Source organism: Peromyscus leucopus, chromosome 16_21 (genome assembly GCF_004664715.2).
Source record: "Peromyscus leucopus breed LL Stock chromosome 16_21, UCI_PerLeu_2.1, whole genome shotgun sequence".
Taxonomy (NCBI): domain Eukaryota; kingdom Metazoa; phylum Chordata; class Mammalia; order Rodentia; family Cricetidae; genus Peromyscus; species Peromyscus leucopus.
Window position 1 is genome coordinate 39,101,456 of NC_051084.1, and position 23,380 is coordinate 39,124,835.

The following is a 23,380-nucleotide window of genomic DNA, read 5'->3' on the forward strand; positions in this document are numbered from 1 at the left end:
ACAACCCAACTTCACAAATATCTGAGGACTGTGATAAGCAGAGAGATTTGAAAGATGTCATAGGAAGGCTGTCATGTTCAAATATATATCTGTTATAGCAATAACTGTAGTTGAATCAAGGTACAGATTAGAGGAAGGTTTTCTTCTTGTACTAGAGCAAGCATAGTATCACAAATACAGTTTAGAATTTTCTAACACAGGTACAGATTTTGTAATAGGCAACTGAGTGTTCTGGTTTTATACAGTCTCTCTCTCTCTCTCTCTCTCTCTCTCTCTCACACACACACACACACACACACACACACACACACACCTGTGTAGTTGTTAAAGGATGTTTCAAAAGGCACTATCTATAGTTTTTCTCCAATAGATATACTCAAGTCCATGTATTACTGACTATAAACCCCAATCTTAACTGTTCACTCAATATTTACTGAAGTCCTGACAATGGCCAGATCTGGGTTCCATTGTGAGTTAACTTGCCCTTGACTTACAATTCTCAGCATCTCAGGATGTGTTCTTGGATTGTTTTCCTTTTGTGACTATACCTTTAGGTCTGCCTTCACCTCCCACTTCGAAGATTCACTGTCTGCTTTTTGTTCTGCATAGTTGAGTGTATAAACCATGGCATTGTCTTATTAAATCTATGTTATTTTTGAGGGAAATACATCTATCTGCATTTTTCATTTTCTATTTTTTTATTAAGAAAATGTTTTCATTCATTTTACACACCAATCAAAGATCCCCCTCTTTCCTCCTCCAGCCCCCACCACCTCCCCCTTCCAACCCACCCCCACTTCCCCCAACAAGACAAGACCTCCCATGGGGAGGCACAGCCAGTAGAGACAAGTCCAAGCCCTCCCCCCTACCTCAAGGCTTCAGGAGGTGTCTCATCATAGGTGGTGGGCTCCAAAAAGCCCCCTCATGCACCAGGGATGGATTCTGATCCTACTGTCAGGGGGCCCCCCAAGCAGATCAAGCTACACAACTGTCTCACCATGTAAAGAGCCTAGTCCAGTCCCATGTAGGCTCCACAGCCATTGATCCAACTTTCACTGGTTCCCTCTAGTTTGGTTTGGTTGTCCCTGCATGTTTCCCCATCATGATCCTGATGCACTTGCTCATAGAATCCCTCTTCTCTTTCTTTGACTGGACTCCTGGAGCTCTGTCTAGTGACTGGCTGTGGATCTCTGCATCTGCTTCTGTCAGTCATTGGAGAAAAGTTCTGTGATGACAGTTAGGGTATTCACCAGACTGATCTCTGGGGCAAGCCAGTTCAGTTCAGGCACCCTCTCCACTATTGCTAGTAGCCCAGGCTTTGAAATGCCTTAGAAAACGGGCAGATGTGGGACACTGGATCACAACTGCAGGACTCCCCGAGTGGAGGGGTGCTGTGGCCAGTGGTTTACCAGCACTCGGCAGGATGTAAGAAACATATTAGACTGGCTGCATGAGTTTATCATTTGGTGACTCCTCTGAGTTATAGACAAACACTGAGAAAAGCCTTTCACAGTGATGAATGTAAAAAGTTACACTCACTCATTTGTTCAACGAATAGTCACTGAACATATCTCTGAGTCACTGGTGCAAAATGTAAAATTAATGGGAAGGATGGGAACAATCTAATGAAAAAAAATAGATTTATTTTATATTGAAACAAATGCCAGTTCAGACTTTTTTTAATGTCAGAAACAGCCACAAGATATTTCTGATTCTTCCCACTTCTCCCGTCAGATGTAAGCCTCTAGATAAACAGATGGCTCTACTTATCTAGACACTGTTCTCCTGAACCACAGGCATGCACACGTGGAGTTAATTAGTTGCCCTTGAGCTAGGCTTCTTTCTAGTCATCCTGACATCAATGGAAACATCATTAAAGAAATTGACCCTGTTAATATTCATCTCTGAGATTCCAACCCCCGTCAGGACAACTCGGGAAGCACAAGAGCTCTGTCACATTGAAGAGTCTCATGTTTTGTCTTAGACAACTGCAAACTGCCCAGAGATGCTGTAGCCTAGGAGATGATGCAGATGCATTACTGTAAAGCCTGTATCCTGCCAAGATGAAACTGGTTTAAACTGGGCTCAGCAGAATGCACATCTAAATAGGCAGCAAACAGAAAATGGACTTTTCCTCCTTCAGTCTCAAAAACGTGACATCATATTTGTCTTGCTTGAATTGATCCCAGTTCAGTATTACCATATATACAATTCACATTACCTCCCATAACAATTATTTAATGAGGGACAGTGGAGTGTTTATATATTTTATCTTTTTTGGTTTTGTTCAAGACTTAGGAGATTCAGTCTTCATTTTACTAAGTGTAAATGTAAGACATAAAATTGTAAGTATAGAAACAAGAAATTTAAAACACAAAGAAAAAAATGGATCTTCCCAGCACTAGCTCCTAGACTCTCGTAGTGGCGTGGCTCACCCAGAAAGCACAGCAAATATTCATCTACTGTTTGAAAAACTTTGTCTTTGCCAGAGTGAGCCACACCTCCCTCACTCCTCTTTATTAATCTCAGTTGTTTTTCTCAGTTTCAACTTCCCATCCACCTCAACTGAAATGAATAAAAATAAGTGTCCCACCCACAGCCCAACAAAAGGGGACCCCGTCAACTTCATCTTTTCTCTTTGTGACCATCAAGGACAATCAACCTTCTAAGACCTTCACCCCACATCAACAGCTACTCTTGATCAATTCATTCCTATATTTTCACCAGTAGTTGAGGAAAAAAAACAAACCAAAACCCACAAATGCAAACCAGAACAAACATTTTTAAAGTAAAAGAGAACCAGAGGACCCAGGTTCAATTCCCAGCACCCACATGGCAGCTCACAACTGTCTGTAACTCCAGCTCTAGGGGATCTGATACCCTCACACCAATGCACATAAAATAAATTAAAAAAAAAAAAAAACCCAGGAGGCTATAGAAATGGCTTTAATGGTTAAGAGCACTTTCAATGGTCAAGGCACACACCTTTAATCCCAGCACTTGGGAGGCAGAGGCAGGCAGATTTCTGTGAGTTTGAGGCCAGCCTGGTCTACAAAAGTGAGTTCCAGGACAGACAGGACTTTACACAGAGAAACCTTGTCTCGGGAAAAAAAAAATGTCACTTGCTGTTCTTGCAGAATACCTGGTTCCGTTTCCACCACCCACATCAGGCAGCTCACAACTGCCTATAACTCCCGCTTCAATGAATCTAATGTCCTCTTCTGGTCTCTGTGGGTACCTGCACTCATGTGCACAATCCCACACATAGATATATATAGACATACACATAACTAAAACTAAAAATACATCTTAAAAATAAACCAATCAGGACAGGGCTTGCAGAATGGAAGTGTTAGAGTTGACCATTACAGAGAGAGAAAACAAACAATGGGACTGCTTTTGAGGGTCCCAAGACATTATTGATCTTAGTAGACAAAAACTTCAGAAGAAGTATTATGAGTATTTCCAAGAACTAAAAGGAACCATGTTTAAAGAATTAAAATATGGGATGAGGAAATACCCAAGTCAGTAAAGTATTTGCTGTGAAAGGATGAGTTTGAACCTCAGAACCCATGCTAAAAAAAAAAAAAAAGCCAGTTGTGGTGGTACCCACTTGCAATCTCAGTGCTGGGTAGTTGGAAACAGGTGGATCTCTGGAGCTCAAAAAGCAAGGTGGACATGACCTACGGAACAAGACCCAAAGTTAACTTCCGGTCTCCATATGCATGTGCACCTATACACACAAGCACACAAGTGTGCACACAAACATACACATAAGATATAATGAGAATGTCTCATAAAGCATCAACTGTAGCAAGCTTCCTCTTGGGCCACCAACCAGCTCCCAAATCATGACATGGAGACTTAATATTAGTTATAAATGCTCGGCCTTAGCTTATACTCATTTCTTACTAGCTTTCATAACTTAATTTAACCTGTTTCTCCTCATCTACATTTTGCCTCGGGGCTTTTTACTTGTACTCTTTCATTATGTATGTCCTGCTCTGTGTCTGTTTGGCCCTGGTTATCACCCTCTCTTTTTCTCTTGTTCTCTCCTCCTCATTCTCCCAAGTCTAGATTCCTTCTCCTATTTATTCTCTCTGCCTGTCAGCCTTACCTATCCCTCTACTGCCTAGCTATCAGCCATTCAGCTTTTTATCAGATCTATCAGGTGCCTTAGGCAGGCAAAACAACACATCTTTACATCATTTAACAAATGCAGCATAAACAAAAGTAACACATCTTTGCCTAATTAAAGTAATAGTCTACAACATAAACAAATGTAACACATCTTCATATAAAGTGTGTGTGTGTGTGTGTATATATATATATATATATATATATATATATATATATATATAAAGTAATAGTTCACAACAATCAACAATAGGCAGATTTTTAAAAATAAAATGTTATAATTAAAAAGTTTATGAAAATAAATTTTTATAAAAATTTATTAAAAGGTTTATTTGGGTCATATTTGGAGGATGAAAGTCTGAACAGCATGATGCTGTTTGGGTAGGGGCCCTGTCACTGCATCCTTTCATGATTGATACACTGTGTCATGGCAGAAGGATACAACCTATGGAAATGTATGTTAAGAAGTGCAGCAACTGGGCTGGAGAGATGGTTCAGAGGTTAAGAGCCCTGGCTGCTCTTCCAGAGGTACTGAGTTCAATTCCCAGCACCCACATGGTGGCTCACAACCATCTGTAGTGAGATCTGGCGCCCTCTTCTGGCACCAGCCATACATGCAGGCAGGACACTGTATACATAATAAAATAAATCTTTAAAAGAAAAAGATTTAAAAAAAAAAAAAAAGTGCAGCAGCAGCTCAGGCCCAGGCTAGCTCTTTTGTATCAACCTCCCTTGAAGTAACCTATATCCCATGAGAACTTTCTGCCTCTTCTGACTTCTCAGCAGCTACACAATAACCTTAAGAGAAGAACAGCTTATTTCTCACAGAAACAATGGAGGCCAGAAGACAATGAGATGACATGTTTAAAACGCTAGAAGAAAAACATCATTGACCTAGATTTCCATATCTCAAAAATGAGAAATAGACCTTCAGGTTCCCCCAAATGAAGAGAAATTGTTAATAACAAACCAACTTTAGAAGAAATGTTAGAGGAAATTCTTTAGGACAAAAGGAATAACATGAGTCATTCAAATCTGTAAGTGAAAACAGAGCTCCAGTAAAAGTAACTGTTCAGGTAATTATACAAGACAGTACAAAGTCAGTTCTTTCTTATTGTCCTAACTGACTTTTAAGAGCATTATATAAAATAATATGCCTACAATCATATTAATTAGTCTTATAAGAGATAGATATGCAATGTATTTGACAATGACAAAAAAAGAAGAGGACAGGGAATAAAAAAATAACACCATTTGGTAATTTGAATTCACATGAAAAACTGGAGAAAAGCAAAACTGGGAAGACAATGTTATTATTCTTTTAAAACTCTGTAAACATAAGAACAATGCTCTCTTGAAGCTCGGGGAATGGCTAGAAGTTAAGAGCTTGGACTGTTCTTGCATAGGACCCAGGTTTGGGTCTCAGCACCCACATGGTGACTCATAACCATTTGTAACCCCAATTCCAGAGGATCCAATTTCCTCTTCTGATTGGTATGGGCACCAAGCACACACATGTTGCACATACACAGATTCAGGCAAAACACTCATATCACAAAAAAAAGCACTCATATAGGGAATGGACCTGCCTCAACTGAATATACTAGGCCGAGCTGAATCCCCAGGGGAGACCTTGCCTTGGAGGAGGTCGGAATGGAGGGTGGATTGGGGAGGAAGGCTGGGGGGTGGGAGGAGGGAGGACAGGGGAACCTGTGGCTGATATGTAAAATTAAATTAATTATAAAATAAAATAATAAGAATAAGAATAAAAAAATTTAAAGTTCTCAAAAGAGAATGATGCTCCCCTTTCTTATCTGATATTCTTTTAAAAACGTAAGGACATAATTATTATTGCTGGGCTTGTATATATGAATAATATACACACATACATATGATATAAAGTAGATATAGGTAGATAGATAAACATCCATCTATCAACTATCTAATTGGAATTAAGTAAAAATAAGAAGCAAATTCTAGTGAAGTATATGTGAATCCTTAGAGCAACCACTAGGGAAATAAATAAAAACACATTACTGGATAAATGTTTTCCAGGGGCAGCTTGTGGTGGGGAGAAGCACCCACACCTCATCCCTGAAAGTAACCTTTCACCTATGGTGTAAGGAAACCCAATAAACTCATCGATTCTCCAGAGTGAACTTCGGTGGAACTGTGCCTGGGTTTGTGGTTGGGACCCTGGAAGAGTAGACATTGTTTCTGTCTCCCCACAGAGGAAGTTTAGAAACGCTGATAAAAGGCAGCTTAAAAGATGAAGCGTCTGTTTTCTCTTACAGTTTGAAGGGGTACAGTCTTTCAGGGGAGAGGAAGCATCAGCAAGAAGCTGCTTACTCACATCTGGTGGATCAAACAGAAGAGGAGGATGAACGCCAGAGCTCGGTTTGCTTTCTCTTTCACACATTTCATTTAGTCCAGGACCTGAGACAATCAGATGCCACACAGATTCATTCTCACAGACACACCCAGAAGTGTTGTGCCATCTACCTGATTCTAAGGGCAGTCAGCAGTGGAGATTAATCATCACAGATGAAAGACATTTATGAGTTAAGTAATTAGATGGAGGACTGTCTGTTATAAACCCTTCAAAGGAGAAGTATTCTGTGATTTTTACAGGGAAACATACTCAACAGAGTAATAGAAACCCTGAGAAAATGACTTTTTAAAACCAACAGAGGCTAGGAATGGTTGGTGTATGCCTACAATCACAGTACTAATGAGGCTGAGGCAAGAGAATCACCAATTTAAACCCAGTCTGGCTATGTGAGACCATCTAAAAAAGCTTTAACATTGTGATAAAATAGACATAACACATAATCTACCATTTTAAACATTGTAAAGGGTACAATTCCATCGTTATGTACATTTTCAATGCAGTACAACCACTACTCCATTCTAGCTTGTTGCAGAATTTCTTCTATCTAGATACCTGTCCGCCCTAGGCAGTCTCCTCGCATGACCATCTGGCACCCACTAATCTTAACTGTGCCCCTGTGAATTTTAGTTCCCATATTTCATATGAATGAAATCATAGAATACATGGTTTTTATGTCTGACTTTTTAAAGTTGGGTAAGGTTTTCAAGGACTATCCATGCCACAGCATGTATCACTCACTGCTCCATTTTTTATGACAGAATAGTATTCTATCATATGGATTTACTACTTTTGGATTATCAAATCACCTGCTAACTAATAGTCATGGTCTCTAACTCCTTTTGTCTATTGTGAATACAGATACTATGCACATTGGTATGAAAGTTTTTATTTATAAACACTTCCTTTTTTGCTCACTTAGGGATATATTCAGGAGAATGTCTAGTTCATATAATAATTCTATGTTAAACTTATTGAGGAATTGGGAATTCCCAGACTGTTTCCCACAGTGGCCATGTCATTTTATATTTCCAACAATGAATATTGGTTCCAAACGTTTCCATCAGTACATTAGACAACTTTTCTTTTAGTTATAGCTGTAACAGTGACTATGATGTAGTGTTTTAAGGTTTTGATTCCCATCGCCCTGATGACTAAAGACATTGAGTATCTTTTCATAAGATTATTGGTCTTCTTTGGAGAAATATTTGAGGTGCTTTTGCTTATTTTTAATTGGACTAGATTTTGTTATGGGTTTCTAATATATAAATCCTTTTAGATATGATGTGCAGATATTTTCTCCTAGTGTGTTTATTGTCTTTATCTTTAACTTTCTTGATGGTATCTTCTGTTACACAAAATTAAAGAGTCTGATGATTTTTGTTGTTGTTGTTGTTGCTTGTGATTTAAGTTGTATTTAAGAAACCATTGCCAAACCCAAAGTAATGATTCGTCCCTATATCATTAAATTCTGTGTGTGTGTGTGTGTGTGTGTGTGTGTGTGTGTACATCTGTGTGTGCATGCAAGCACACATGCATGTAGGCCAGAGAAGAACTTGAGATCCCCTAGAGCTACAGTTACAGGTGGTGGTGGGCTGCCCTACATGGGTGCTGGGAGCAGAACTCTGGTCCACTGATGGAGCAGCAAATGCTATTAACTGTTGGGTCATCTCTCCAGATCTGTTTTTTTCTAAGAATTCTATAGTTTGACTCTTAAAATCAAGTGTGTGGTCCATTTTAACTTTCTATTTGTATGAAGTGAAGATAAGGGTTCAATTTCATCATTTTTCAAGAGTCTATCCAGTTGTCCTGGCACTGTCATTTTTCCTATGGAATGGGCTTGGTACCTGCATTGGAAATTAACAGATCCTAGATCAATAGGTTTTGTTCTGGGCTCTAAATTCTATGTCATTGACCGGTATGTTTATCTTAATGTCAATTTTGTTTGACTACTACAGAGGAAAACTTGGAAATATGAACCCTCCAACTTTACTTTTCTACATTACTATTTTGGCTTTCCTTGTCTCTCAAAATCCCACATAAATTTTTTGGATCAGATTCCCATTTCTGTAAAAGAACATCATCGAAATTTGATACTACTGCATTTAACCTGTGGGTGGTTTGGGGGAGTATTCTCATATTAGCAATCTTAGGCCTGCTAATCCACAAGCACAGGCTGCTTTTCCAACTATTTGGGTATCAATTTCTTTCAGCAGTATTTGGTAGTAGGAAGTGATATTTTGACTAGCTGCTATAGCTAACAATGAAGGAAGAAATTTTGTGGGATGACAACTAGCTTTAAAAGTCAAGATATCTGACCATGACTGGTGGCATCCTGGATGGCAAGAACAGAGGATCCAGGAAGAAATACTGCTAGCTGTTCTTTAGACATCCTGAGCCTGAACCCAAATATTTTGAGTGGAGATATTAAGTAGGCCCTTTGAGATCAAGTCTGGAAACAGAAATAAGGAAGACACCAGGATAGGGATGGCAATTAAAACCAAGGAACTAAATGAGATCTCAGGGACAATTTATTATAAGGAAGGGGTATCAAAACAGATCTCTTCCAAAAAGCTATCATCTAAAGGGAGAGATGTAAGAATCTGAAAGCTGCCAGAGAGGCAGAAGGAAAACCAGGAGTGAATGCAGCTCCCTCGAGGACCTCAGTGAGGATATCACCTATTCCCGCTAGTCATCTTCCGTTCACAGAACGTCCCCAGGTGCCTGAGCCAGCAACCTTGAAAGCAATGGAGAAGCCACTCTCCTTCCCACCTTCCTCATTGAACTGTTACCTGCTAAACACTTGGCCAGTCAGCTCCATGTCCCCATTGGTAGTGTTTTAGGTTCAGGGCGTGTAGCCTAGACCATCCCCATATCAAGTAATTCTTCAAAAATGAAAATCGGAATCATTGTTCCCTTAGTTAAAATTCTTCATCAGCATCTTGAAATATTTCCAATGGCTAACAATGGAAGCTCCTTAGTATAGTATATAAAACCCTTTGTAACCCATGCTTTCTAAACCACAGTGCCCAGACTCACAAGTAATACTCCACCTTGTGATTGTTTTCATGCTGTTTCCACAGACCTTGACTTCAGACCTGGCTGTCACTCCACAAGTCGGTCTTCCTTCCCGTGACACAGCTCTTCTCCATTCTTCACCACGGGTTGTGTGTCACTTGCTGCTCGCAGGCCTCTCCACTCTCCTTAGTCCTGGAGGTGTCTTCCCTAATCTATCCTTCTATTACTTTCTCTACTTACTCGTGTTTCTGAAACTTAGGTGTGAACCCTCGAAGGGCAAACACTGTGCCTTTTATCTGTGTAGTCCGGGTGACCAGAACTCGGTAAATATTCAACAAATGTGTAGTAAAGATTTTTCTTAAACCCAGTATGATTTTGATAAGCAAGAAGGGATCAGAACTTTCTAAGGTTCAGATTGTTATTTAAAAAAAAAAAGGCACAGGGTATGAAAACATCATGAGTAATTCTGAACACCAAGTGGCCCCAATCTCTACAGTAAATACCTTGGGCTCTAAACGCTTTTGTTCATGCTAAGAACGGAAGCCTAGCTGGGACCTAGAAGTGTTGTTGGTGACTGAGGTGTGAGGAAATAGGGCAGTGACCAGGACAAGGCTCTCCCAACCTGATAGCTGAACACCAAGACATACTGGGAGAAAGAGGGGACTCGGTCTGTTGATACCCCTGAGGACCGTCAGGAGCACAGCCATCACCACCATCCAATTCTTTGTTCTTCCACATGCTGGTCTCTAGTGCTGACTAACATCCTCGATTGTCTTCTCAGAGACAAACTGATCAAACTGAGAGTTTTACTTCTTCAATAAATGAATATCATTAGCTTTTGAGGGGGTTAACTTTTAAGGAGTTGCCTTTTTATTGGCTTATATATTAAACTCTTAACCAAATTAAGCCTCCTTCAAATAACTGCTTAGTCTGTTTTCTGTTACTTTGATAGAATACCACAGTTTGGGTAATTTATAAAGGAAAGAAATGTATTTACTATAGTTTGGAGTCTAAAACACCAGTATAGAGGTGCTGTCCACCAGTGAGTGCCTGCCTCCTTGCCACATTATAATGCAGTAGAGTGCATCATGTGATAAGAACAAGGGAACATGTATGCTCAGCTGTCCCTTCCTTTTCCTATAAAGCTGCCAATTCCACCAAGAGGGTACTTCCCTCATGAACTCACCTAATGCTAACTGCCTCCCTGAGTGTCCACCACTAACTACCATCAACATATGCATTTGAGGACTAAGTGTGTGGGCAATTCAAACCATTGGAAGTAATTTCTTGGGCATCAGCAAATGTCTACACACACATACACACACACACACACACACACACACACACACGCACGCACGCACGCACGCACGCGCTTGAATATTTTCATTTAAAACAAAAACAAACCCTGTGTGTATGTGTCACCCAGAGAAATAGTGTGTGTGTATGCATTTCCATTATTACCTCTCATTTTTAGTCATCTTAGACCCTCAAAAAGGTTAGCTGGATAGGATCTCTCTGAAAAATTCATCTCTTAGGTGTTTTATATGGTCTAAACATCAGCAAGCAGTGGCTGAGAGTGCATATTCTTCTTTCAGAGGACTCAAGTTCATTTCCCAGAACTCATATTGAGTGGCTCATAGCCAGCTGTAATTCCGGTTCCAGGGTATCTGATGCCTTCTCCTGGGCTCTGCAGGCACCGGCACTCATATGTGCCACATATACACACATAATTTAAAAAATAAAAATAGATAACTCCAGTTCTAGGGTATTCAATGCTCTCTTTATGTCTCTGCATCCACCAGGCATGCATGTGGTACACATACATATGTAGAGGCAAAACATATGCATATATATAAAATAAAATAAACAATTTTGGAAAACAGAATAAAAAGTAAATCATAAAAAATAAAACATTCTAAAAATTCATGGGAAACAGCAAAATAAAACTGCTAATGTTACAAGAAAAAATTTAATACAATTTGAGGCATGTGCATTATATACTATAGCATATGTACTATGAGATAAGTATGATATGTATTATAAATCTATTATAATCTATTAAGTTATGTTTGTAAAACTCACAAGAATTGGTTAGAGTCTCTGAAATTTAGTTATAATGTTTAATTCTTCTCTAGGCACATTTGCTGGTGCCCTAGGCCAACTAATATTATTGTACTTTTCTGTGGAGGTGTCTAAGTTGCTACACAAAGTAAAGTTAGGATTAGGAATTAATGAATAAGACAATAATCAAATGATAGATTTTTTTTGTTTGTTTTGTTTTTCAAGACAGGGTTTCTCTACATAACAGTCCTGGCTGTCCTGGAACTCGCTTTGTAGATCAGGCTGGCCTCGAACTCACTGAGATCTGCCTGCCTCTGCCTCCTGAGTGCTGGGATTAAAAGTGTGTGCCACCACCACCTGATGATATCTTTCTTATTATCTGCGTCACATTCCAGTCTGCACTGTATGGATTTAATACAGTATAGCACTTCATCACCCTGCTATACATGTTATTTTTATATTCTACCAAGAATCACATTTTTGTAATAAGAACTGTTACCTAAATCATCTTACATAATTCTTGCCTAACAGAAGAGGCCATACACGAACATACTTGAATATGTTTGATTGCACATTCATCATGCAGTTGGACATGTTCCTTATTTCTCTCAATTCTAACCCAATGAGGTACAGCTAAGAGAAACAGCCTGATGTGTGATTATAACCATACTCTGGCTCTTCAGCCTTGTGATTTCAGAGTCTTTTCTAAATTATAATGCACTAATAGAATACTTTCCCTTAAAAATTTATTTACAAGAAATTTGTTTTCAAGTCAAGAATTTATTGCAAGAACAAGGCAAGTTCAAACTGACCCACTGAATGGCTTGTGGGGTAAATTCTGAATGGAGTTCATGATGCAAGGCTGAGTATTCTGTGGAAATCATATCTTAAGACAAGTTGCTTTGGAAGCTATTTAACATAAATGTCTTCTTATAAAATATGTTACTTTTTCCATTCAATTGGGAAATTACATAAAACTTAAGGATAATTAGTCTAACTCATTCTGGGTTTTGTTTCTGTTTCTGTTGTTTTTTTTTTTTCAGGAGCTGAGAGGGTAAGTCAGTTATCCTGAGGTTTTTATGTTTTGTGGTATAAGGACAATTTTTCTTCACTTTTGCAATTCAGATCAGACTAAGGTTTAAAACGTTATATTCTGATAGTTTATGATTTGTCCTTGAGTGAAAGCTTGTGCCACCCGCTCTCTGGTTTGCTGTGAGTGCTGACGGAGAGGACTGCAGACAGATGTGAGGAGTCTTTTTCTCTATTGGCAGCTCTCGCCCGACCTTAGTGTAGTAAATGGGTCTCATCGGCTTAGTTATAAACTGTTGCTGATCATGCAAGGAATGCAACCTGGAGCACAGCATTTGGGGAGCAGAGGAGACTGTTAAAAGCCAGAGCCAGACTGTCTGGGAAGATGCAATGAAGGCAGGTAAGAAGAGCAGACACCGATCAGGGCCCTGAGAGTCAGATTCTCATGCCTTGAGCAACATTGGCTCATTTCAACCTACGTGCTGTGTAGTTGACACTGTCTGAACACTATTAACCCATTATTCCTATTGTTGGTCAACTCTAATGGGGTGAACTCCTATGGGAGTGATTTTTAAAGCTGGGGATGGAACCTGGGCCTTTGGATATGTGAGGCAAGCTCTCCCACTGAGCCACATCTGTACTCTCTAATAATTGTATTCTAAAGATCAAAAGGGGACACCCATTCCCTTCAAAACTCTCTTATGAACTGCAGCACAGATTCTCACACAAATGACTTCTGCTTCTTAAAGAAAACTAAATGATGGCTCTTATTTACTAAAGAGACCAAAGGAGTCCCAAGGGTGCCTAGAACTTCAAAATGGGCTCTCTGTAGAAAAATGTCTTTTGAGATAGGTTCTATGTACCCTTGACTAGCTTAGAATCACTACATAGTACAGGACTGGCCTTAAACTCTTGGCAATCATTCTGCCTCTGCGCCCAAGTCCTAGAACTATAGGCACGTCCAGCTCAAAACTCCTGTCTTTTAAATTACTCAGTGAGTTAACAATTCTCTTCTTAACACACTTACTTCAGCAAGAGTACACATTTTGTATTGAATATACATTTCTGAGCTTAGAGCCCTTTTCAGGAGATTTTTGCTGTTGCTGTTCCCCAAGAAAGAATAAGTTTGGTAAATACTGTGTTTGCAATCAGGCTCTACCACATCAACAGGCTATTAAGTATTTATATCAAGTGACAAGAATTCCATTTCAAGCAAATATTCTTGAATTTTACCTTAATAAAAAAATCTTGCTTTGAAGTTTTGTTTTTGTTTGGTTTTTGGTTTTTCAAGACAGGGTTTCTCCTTGTAGTTTTGGTGCCTGTCCTGGATCTCACTCTGTAGACCAGGCTGGCCTCGAACTCATAGAGATCCACCTGCCTCTGCCTCCCGAGTGCTGGATTTAAAGGTGTGTGCCACCACCACCCAGCATCTTTGACGTTTTAATCTAGAACATGGGTGAGGTTTCTCTTGCCTTTAGATAACAGTGGCCCCTTTGTATGAACCATATAATTTTCCCTTGAAACAGTTTGTAACTAATGGCACAAATCAAGTACTGTACAACTGTAACCAAGGATGGAAAGACTCTCTGGCACACTTCATTCCTGTGCCCCTCTCCTAACACCCTGTACTCTGCATATGACCTGGCGAGGGTTTTCCATCAGTGGTGCTCAGCTCTTGTTGGTTGTCTAGGAGAACAGATTAATGCTGTGGTGATCTAGTGCCAAGGTCACTGGGTGACCCTAACAACGGTTAGTTTTGCAATATGTATGTCAGTGTGTTATTTGATATGAGCAAGGAAAGTTATTCTGCATATTATTCTTTAACACATTTATGAGCAGGCACCGTACTTTATCCGATTTTTTAGCCAGTCTGTAATGGTTGTCTAAAACTACATGACTAAGCCCGAAGGTTTTGGAAGACCAAACTAAAGTGAGTATGCGACATGAATTTGTAATAAAGTATCAGAGGACTAGAGATTGTGTCATGATGAAATCAGATCTCAAGAGGCCACTATCCTCGTCACTACTGCCATATCGAATAATAACTAGATACAATGAGAAACTGTTCATCATAGGAATACTATTAATGACAGGGCTTGCTTTTTTATTAAAATGTAAGAATACAAATAGCTTATACCAGTAAAATACAGTAGCATTCAGGCTCTAATATCAACATTAAATCAAAGCCTATGGACAGAAAAGAGACTTAAGAGATGCAGGTGAGGGGAAGGAAATAGCTTGTCACTCTAGATTACAGAGAGCTGCCACAGGCAAAAAAATAATAATAAAAATGGCAATTAAGTTCATTGCAGTACTTTAATGTTTTGAAGAAAACTTATGAAAAATACAGATTTTTAAAAATCTTACATTTTGGATAGATAGATAGATCATCACCTACCTTTCTAACAACAGTAGGAGCAAACACAATTGTAAAAACGCATGGTACTTGGGCTGTGCACTACAACAGCATGGACTGAATGCCCTGGCACACTCCTACTTTGAAGGTAGATTGTGGCATGGAAGTTATGTCAGGTTGGTTCCAAAATGCAATACTGGGTCCCAGGCCAGAGCTGCTGGGCTGTGCCCATTTTGGCCCAGCTTTTCCAGCCATGAGAAGATAAATCACAAAGAAAAAAATGTAACCAACCATTCATTTGAGATAGCAAGAAAGGAAAGGAAATCAGTTTTGTAAAAACACTTTTCCCTCTTTTTTAAGCTTCTTTATTTACTCCGGATAGTTAACAAAACAGTGCTCAATAGTGAAGTAAGCAGATTTTACACTCACTATTACTGTATGGATAGAAAGAGCCATGTGCATTTTTGTTTGTATACATCATCTCAGATCACTGTGATATGGCACTCGAGAACAGACTCAGAGGCACAAAGTTAATAAATACATTTAACACTGTCAAGCATTCAAAAGATAAATGCAATCAAATAGCAAAAAAAATTTCCGTTTGTATCTTTGACCTTTCCAAGGCTGTGGAGAATCTTTTCACATGTCAGAAATCTCTATAGCAAAGATTCCTATAATAGAAAAAAAAAGAGATTAAGGTTTTAAATGAAATAACTTCAGCATGTGTAAAAAGGATATATTATGATTACTTTAGCAGTGCTTGGGGTTTCCCCTCAGCTTCTGTGAAGGGAAATGGATATAGTGAATTTGTTCATAAACCATGGCATATTCATGCTGTGGAATACTACTGTAACATAAAAGGAAAGAAATACTGAGATGGACAACTAGGATGGTTGTCATGACCATTATGCTGAATGAAAAAAGTCAGTTTCAAAGGTTGTGTTCTGTGCATGACCGGATTTGCATAGGATCCTCAAACTGACAGAATTATAGTATGGATAAGAAGTTAGTTGGCCACCTGGTAGGGAAACAGGAGATACAGATTCTAACTCTAAAGGGATGGGTACCACAAGGGAAGATTTTCTTTTATAATTAATTTTTAAGTTAATAATGGGTGTTTTCATACATACATGTTATTATGCCTTTTCTATTTGTACCCTGCCTCAGTGTCCCCCTCACCACCCCTCCCGTCTGCTGGTCCCCTTGTCCTCTAGTAGGAGCCCCTTCTGCTTTCATGTCACACGTGTTCCTTTCTTCAGATCTCCTTCTAAGTAAGTTATTGGGTGCTGGTGGGACAGTTCAGTTTTAGTTATTAGTAAGTGGTATATACAAAGACTGTATATGCATGCATGCACACACACAAATGAATATACTAGGGAAATATTAATAAAGCCTATGCACTGAATTATACCAGAGATGATTTCCTGTTGGCAAGGTGCTGATGCTGTAGGAACTGGAAAAACTATGAGATTCTCTGCACTACTTTACAGCTTCCTCTCAAACAATAGCCATTACTTGTGGTTCATCCATACGATGGGTATTAAATATTTCTCAGCAGTTAAGAGACATGTAAGACTCTGGATAAGACTCAAAATATATTATGCTGAGACTAAGTCAGCACCAGAGGCTATATAATGTATGACAGCAGTTACTTGACAGCCTGGAAGAGATAAAACTAGTGGCAGAGGAAACAGGATTGATCTTGGGTCCTCTGGAAGAGTAGCAAGCACTCTTAACTACCTAGCCATCTCTCCAGCCTCAGGGATAACATTTTAAGTTGACACTGAAAGATGATTTTAAAGAGGGGCTAAGGGTATATTATTAACGAAAGTAACAGATAAAATACAAAACTTTCTAATATTACAAGAACCAATCAAATGGAGAAATACAGGAAACGGCATAATACAAACAGCAAACGTAAGATACTGTGATGGATTTCAGACCAAATGTAACAGTTACAGCAACAGTGTAAAAATTTTTATCTCTATTTAACTTTTTTAACTTCAGCAAAAAATTTTTTAAATGGCTTATGAAGCAAAACTCAAATCAATACTTTATAAGAGAGATACAGTAAGACAGAAAGATTCAAAAACAACTAAGTAAAGTTATTTACCAGGAAAATGGAGACAATAAGAGAGCAGGATCAGCAACCTGAATACACAGCTTTAGACAGCAGGCCAAACAGAGAATGTAAATGTTTCCGACAAGAACACTCCATAAAAGTTACATGCCACAGGAAGGATGACAGTTCTGAGTGCTGGTGTAGCGAACATCAGCAAACCACATATAAAATAATCTTACGTCAGAGCTGGCCAAGGTGAGATCTGAACACTGGTGCTGGAACAGGAACCAAAAGCAGAGGAAAGAGGTCACCAATGACTGATCAGCAGCTGGACCTGTGGCTGCCCAGCAGACAGATGTTCTATGTGTCCAGAAGAAAGATGAGAGCATCTCTCAGTTTTCAGCTCAGTTCAAGGGCCTGGCCTGGAAGGTGACCAACAGGAACTGCTGTTCACAAGTGATGCTGAGCTCCAGGGTGGTCCTGGTCAAGAAGATGAAGCTGGGGAGATGGCTCCATCAGGGAAATGCTTGCCTTGTAATTATGAACACTCTAGTTTGATCCCTAGAACTCAGAAAAAGCTGGGCATGGTGGTTTGCATTTGTAATCTCAGTGCTGTGGAGGCAGAGACAGGAATCTCTAGGGCTGATTAGACAGTCAGTCTAAAACACTTGGAGAGCTTCAGGCCAGTGAAAGAACATGTCTCAAAACAAAGAAACAGAAAAGGTGGTCAGGCGGTGGTGGTACACCCCTCTAATTCCAGCACTCAGGAGGCAGAGGTAGGTGGATCTCTGTGTTCAAGGCCAGTCTAGTCTACAGAGTGAATTCCAGGACAGCCAGGACTGTTGCACAGAGAAACCATGTCTCAAAAAAAAAAAAAAAGTGGACAGTGCCAGAGAAACAACAGCAAAGACTGACCTCTGGCCTCTGTATGCGTTCACACAAACATGCACATGCCCACCCCTAACACACAGAAAAGTATTCCTTGAAACGCAGTCTCTTCTTAACCCAGAAGCAAGGAGTGAAGGAGTATAGCTTCTAGAGAAAGCAAGTTCTGGCCATGTGTTGCCAGCTCCTGGAGACCACCATTGCTGAACTTCTCACATTAATGTTTTATGATTAGCTATGAAGCATCTCTTAGATTAAAATCCCTAGTATCTGATGTTACTGAAAACTCTGCCATTTGAAATTGTGTTTTGTTTGGTGTGGCATGTGGACTAATACTAGACATTGATATTGATAGTATTTATTCCTAAAGCTTGTTAATATATGCTAATATACTTATCAATTCCAAAATTTTATTTCTAGATTCCTTCTTATCAGCACATACAATCCCATCATCTTTGAAAACACTAGCTCTGTTTCTGTTTCTATAAGCAGTACTCCTTTATTATATCCCTATAGACTTTTAAGAGAATGGATGTGTGGTGGTACTGTGTTCCCCAAAATATTGTGTACCTTAATAAACTTATCTGGGGTCAGAGAACAGAAAAGCCACTAGTTAGGCAGTGATAGCACATGCCTTTAATCCTAGCATTCCAGAGGCAGAAATCCATCTGGGATCTCTGTGAGTTCAAGGCCACATTGGAAACAGCCAGGCATGGTGACTTAATCCCAGGAAGCAAGTCTTTAATCCTAGGGAGTGATGGTAGAAAGCAGAAAGGTATATAAGGCATGAGTCTTGCTATGGCTCTAATAGCTCTGACCCCCGGGCAACTTTATTAACATACAATCAAAATCACATTTCAGTATAATTAGATTACCACCACATTTCCCCTTTTCTATTTTTTTAGAAAACTCAAGCTACAAATGGCGCCCAACGTGGGGCTAAAGAAAAAAAAGGGAAGAAAAAAAAAGGGACTAAAGAAAAAGGACAAATGAACAGGGATAAAGGCCGGTGTTATGAAAAAAAAATACTAAAGACAAAGTCCCTTAACCAAGAGGCACTCCAATAAAGTGTGATCTGAGAAGAATCCTTGCGTGGTGGTAAAGAGGATTCAGAACTCAACACACGGAGCGGTGACGTCGGTAAACGCCCCACAGTTCCTAATTCTCTCTCTCAAATGAGCGGCAGCCGCCGGTTTGAGTTACTGGTGGGTTCCTGGCATGTGTGCTTGACCTGCAGTATGGCGGGAATGAGGCCTCTGCAAGTGGCACATTAAGCTGCGTGGTGGATTTAGCCTTTGCTAGTTACAAAACAAAAAAGGTTTCTGGGCTACACGCTGCTTGGATAAAAGCACAGACCCACGATGGCTCCCAGAGCTGGTGGAAAACGTACCACCGCCATGTTGGGAAGCTGAAGGCGGCGGAGCCAGCAGCCACAGAGCTGTTTCAGGCTTAGAAGGCTACAGTTTAAAGCAATAAGTTTGCAATAAGACAGATTCAGATGGAACAAGACTTTAAATGCTTTACAATGTGTGTAAAAATATACATAGGCTTGGAAGAGAGAGGAAAAGGAACATAGACAGTTATATAAAGAAATAGAAAGTTTAAAAAAAATAAAGTCTTTAAAGAGAAAGTAAAAGTAATATAATGTAAAGATGGATATCACACAGAGAGTTTGGATTATATTGTCTTTAGGATTTTTAACTGCAGAAAAACATTTGATCGTAAAAGATGTTGAGTTAAACCAATATGTATATATTAAAGATATCCTGACTTTAAAATTTGGATATAAGGATGTGTTACTTTGGAAAGGAGACTCTGCTTTTGTCTCTACAGAAAGCCAGAGGCTATGGATTTGTTCCAGATTAAGATACATCAGGTTTGACCAGTCAAGACCCCCTGAAGGTCTCTGATGACACCATGGCCCAGATGATCCAACATCCAGAATCGTTTCAAGGCAACTGGCTCAGACGATACGGTCTCACGGACTACTCCATGATCCTAAAATTTTCTTTGCGTCCCCATAAGATACAGCGCTCCCCTCCAGCAGGAAGTAGTTAAGAGAAGCTACGCCCAAATTCCCAAATATACCAAGCTGGCTTTGGAGATGTGTAAAAGTTAAAACCTTCCTTTTTAAAAAAAAGAAAAGGGGAAGTGCTGTGGGGTGTTAATGTATGTCCTGTGGGAGCCCTTCTTGGGTTCCTTGTGGCGTTACCCAGCAGGTCCGTATAGAGGATGATTAGGACCATGGGCCTGAGTGCAGGTGTTTGAGATGGTCTGCACTTGGCTGTGCTGGGGGATGGTCTGTATGTCAAGTTGTTCTGATTGGTTAATAAATAAAACCTGATCGGCTGTGGCTAGGCAGGAAGGATAGGCGGGACTAACAGAGAGGAGAAATAAAAGGACAGGAAGGCAGAAGGACTGGCTGCAGCCGCCACCATGACCAGAGACACTGCAGCCGCCGCCATGACCAGCAGCATGTGAAGATGCCGGTATGCCACCAGCCACGTGGCAAGGTATAGATTTATGGAAATGGACTAATTTAAGCTATAAGCACAGTTAGCAAGAAGCCTGCCACGGCCATACAGTTTGTGAGCAATATAAGTCTCTGTGTTTACTTGGTTGGGTCTGAGCGGCTGTGGGACTGGTGGGAGACAGAGATTTGTCCTGACTGTGGGCAAGGCCGGAAAACTCCGGCTACACATGAGGACCAGAAACTAGAAGCATTTGGCTGGTTAAGCATTCAGGCTTTTAAGCAGCAGTTCAGCTGAGAGCCATTGGGATGAGGACACAGAAGCTTCCAGTCTGAGGAAACAGGACCAGCTGAGGAATTGGCGAGGTGAGATAGCTGTAGCTTGTTCTGTCTCTCTGACCTTCCAGTATTCACCCCAATAACTGGCCTCGGGTTTGATTTTATTAATAAGAACTTTTAAGATTCATGCTACATGGATGTTAATGGGAATTGTTCTATTTCTGAAAATAAATAAAAAATTCTGTCCTTAAAACGTATAGGAAATACAAGAAATTAAAATACATGGCAGACTTTAAAATATCACTCACAATTTACGAAAGGCCAAGTGGACAAAAAGTAATCAGACCTACTTAAAAGATGTATGCAACACCACAAAAGTCAGGGTTTCTAATAATACTGTGCTGTAAAAAGAAACATACCTGCTTAAGTGCACATATTTGTAAAACCAGGCTTTGGTGGCGCACACCTTTAATCCCAGCACTTGGGAGGCAGAGCCAGGTGGATCTCTGTGAGTTCGAGGCCAGCCTGGGGTACAGAGTGAGTTCCAGGACAGGCTCCAAAGCTACACAGAAAAACCCTGTCTCAAAAAACAAACAAACAAACAAAAACAACAACAAAAAAAACTGGTCATGTATAAGACATGCAGACCACAAAGCTCATGAAACAGAAGTGATAAAGAATATTTCCTAGTCATGATGCAAAAACAGAAGAAATAAACACAAAAACTGAAACACGAAACATTCTTTCAACTGAAAATTACAAGATTTTCCATCAATACATTGGTACAAGTAGAAACAACAGAATTTCACAAACTAACCAAAAGAAAAGCAAAACAGTTAAGACTACATGAGATCATTTGAAACAGCAGCAGAGACAACGGAAGAATCCTAAATATCTCTACCAATTAAACAAAAGAACAGAGGTAAATGAATGAATTCTCAACCCAAAAAGCTAGCAGAAAACTCCAACAAGGTCAAAAATAACACAGGAAGGAAATAATAAAAAGAACAGGAATTAATAAGAGGGAAAATAGATCATAAGTAGTACATTAAAGCTCTGGGGTTTGAAGGGGGCTAGAGAAAACTCGGTGGTTAATACGAGTGCTGGGTATTCTTCCAGAGGACTGGGCTTTGACTCCACATGGTGGCTCACAACCTTCTGTATCTCCAGTTCCAGGGGACCTGATGCCCCCTCTGGCCTCTGCAGGCACCAGGCACGTTACTGGTACATATACATACATTCAGGCAAAACACCCATATACATAAAATAATTTTTTAATCAGGAAGGAATTTTTAATATTTCCTTTTTAGTATTTTTAGACTATTACAGAAAACATATTATGACCACAACTGGTCATAATGCAGGTACCAGTGGATCATGGGGGAATAAAAGAACAAATTTAAGTTATTCATGAACTTAGTATTTGGTTAAACGCCCTCAGTACATGGGAAAAGTGGGATACAAAGGCAGAAACGATGGCCTGCAAACAGATCTTGAACTTTTTAATCCGTCTATTTACTGAACTGATGGATGTTGCAGAAACCCAGAGACAGTTTCAGACACGTTCTGGGCTGAGCAAGTGAGTCAGGAATGTTGAGAACACTGTTGGTGTTGAGTCTCAGTTCTCACAATGACACGGGGAATACACAAATACAAAATGGGGAAAGACAAGGCAGAAGTCTGTGATGATGCTTTGGAATTACAAGTACTGGCTGCTTTTTCAAACAGAGAGACAGAGAGAGAGAGAGAAAGCAGTGTGGTGGGGAAAATATAGTAGTGTAGGTAAATGAGACATTTCTATTTAAAATAAAACAAATAGGACAAAAATTCAACAATAGTGAATTGAGAGGTATTTTTACTTTTGTAACTTCATACAAATTTTAAGTTATTCACAAATAAAATTTTAAACATTTGTGAAATATAACAATAAATCTAAAATGAAAAATAGTAAACACCTTCTTATTTATTCTATGGTGCGATAGCAATTAACCCACATTTTGTAATAAATGTACATGAAAAATAATACAGACGTAAAAAGGAATTCACACTTTGACAATATAGCATACTGGCTGCTGGCAAAGTTCAGTGTACAGTGGTTGCCCAGCATGCACGAGGTCTTAGCTTTGATTCACAGTATTACACATTACAGATATTAGATAAGCCTTAAGAGTTATTTCATTTTAGTACAATATTCATATAAAACTCCTATTTATAGATGAAACCCTTTCTTCTGGATCACTGCATCTTAGTAATCAAGTTTAAATATCAATCCCCTTGCTCCCTCAAATTTCACTGTGAACACTGCTACCTGTGTCCAGGGTCCTGTGCACACTTACTCTTCTAATGATCGGTCGAGGCCTCGGTCAGGAGATCGATGGTGAGCACGTTCTGGTGAGTGACATTTTGTATTTGGCTTCATTGAACTCAAATGATAAGCATTACTTGAGTAATTCTGGCGGCGAAGTTCTTGGACAGCCCTTTCCCTATAGCAAAATAGTGATGCTTTTGAACTTTACATTCAGTGGTGTTATAAACCTATCATAAAACTGTAGCTCAATTCAAACACTAAAATCTACCCATCATGAAATAATAAACCCCTTACTGAGCCAGGAGAACACCTGTAACACCAGCATTCTGGAGGCGGACACAGGAGGATCAGCAGTTTGAGGCTAGCCTGAACTAGAGTGAGACTTT

The 23,380-nt window shown here is 39.6% G+C and overlaps 1 protein-coding gene across 11 annotated transcripts in view; it reads right to left on the reverse strand.

Annotated features, from left to right (window-relative positions):
• Positions 1 to 14,712: 14,712 nt before the first annotated feature.
• The window catches only part of Tsga10 (testis specific 10), a 103,834-nt gene continuing 95,166 nt past the window's right edge, over positions 14,713 to 23,380 (reverse strand). For 9 of the 11 annotated variants that reach the window (XM_028865706.2, XM_028865704.2, XM_028865708.2 and 6 more), the window contains 2 exons: positions 23,023 to 23,169; positions 14,713 to 15,661 (listed from right to left, as the gene is read on the reverse strand). In XM_028865706.2, the coding sequence (XP_028721539.1) occupies positions 15,637 to 15,661; positions 23,023 to 23,169 (172 nt within the window). In that variant the 3' untranslated portion in view covers positions 14,713 to 15,636. Of the gene's footprint in view, positions 15,662 to 22,637; positions 23,170 to 23,380 lie in introns of those variants that run through there. The other 2 variants (XM_028865701.2, XM_028865710.2) reach the window with 2 other exon arrangements.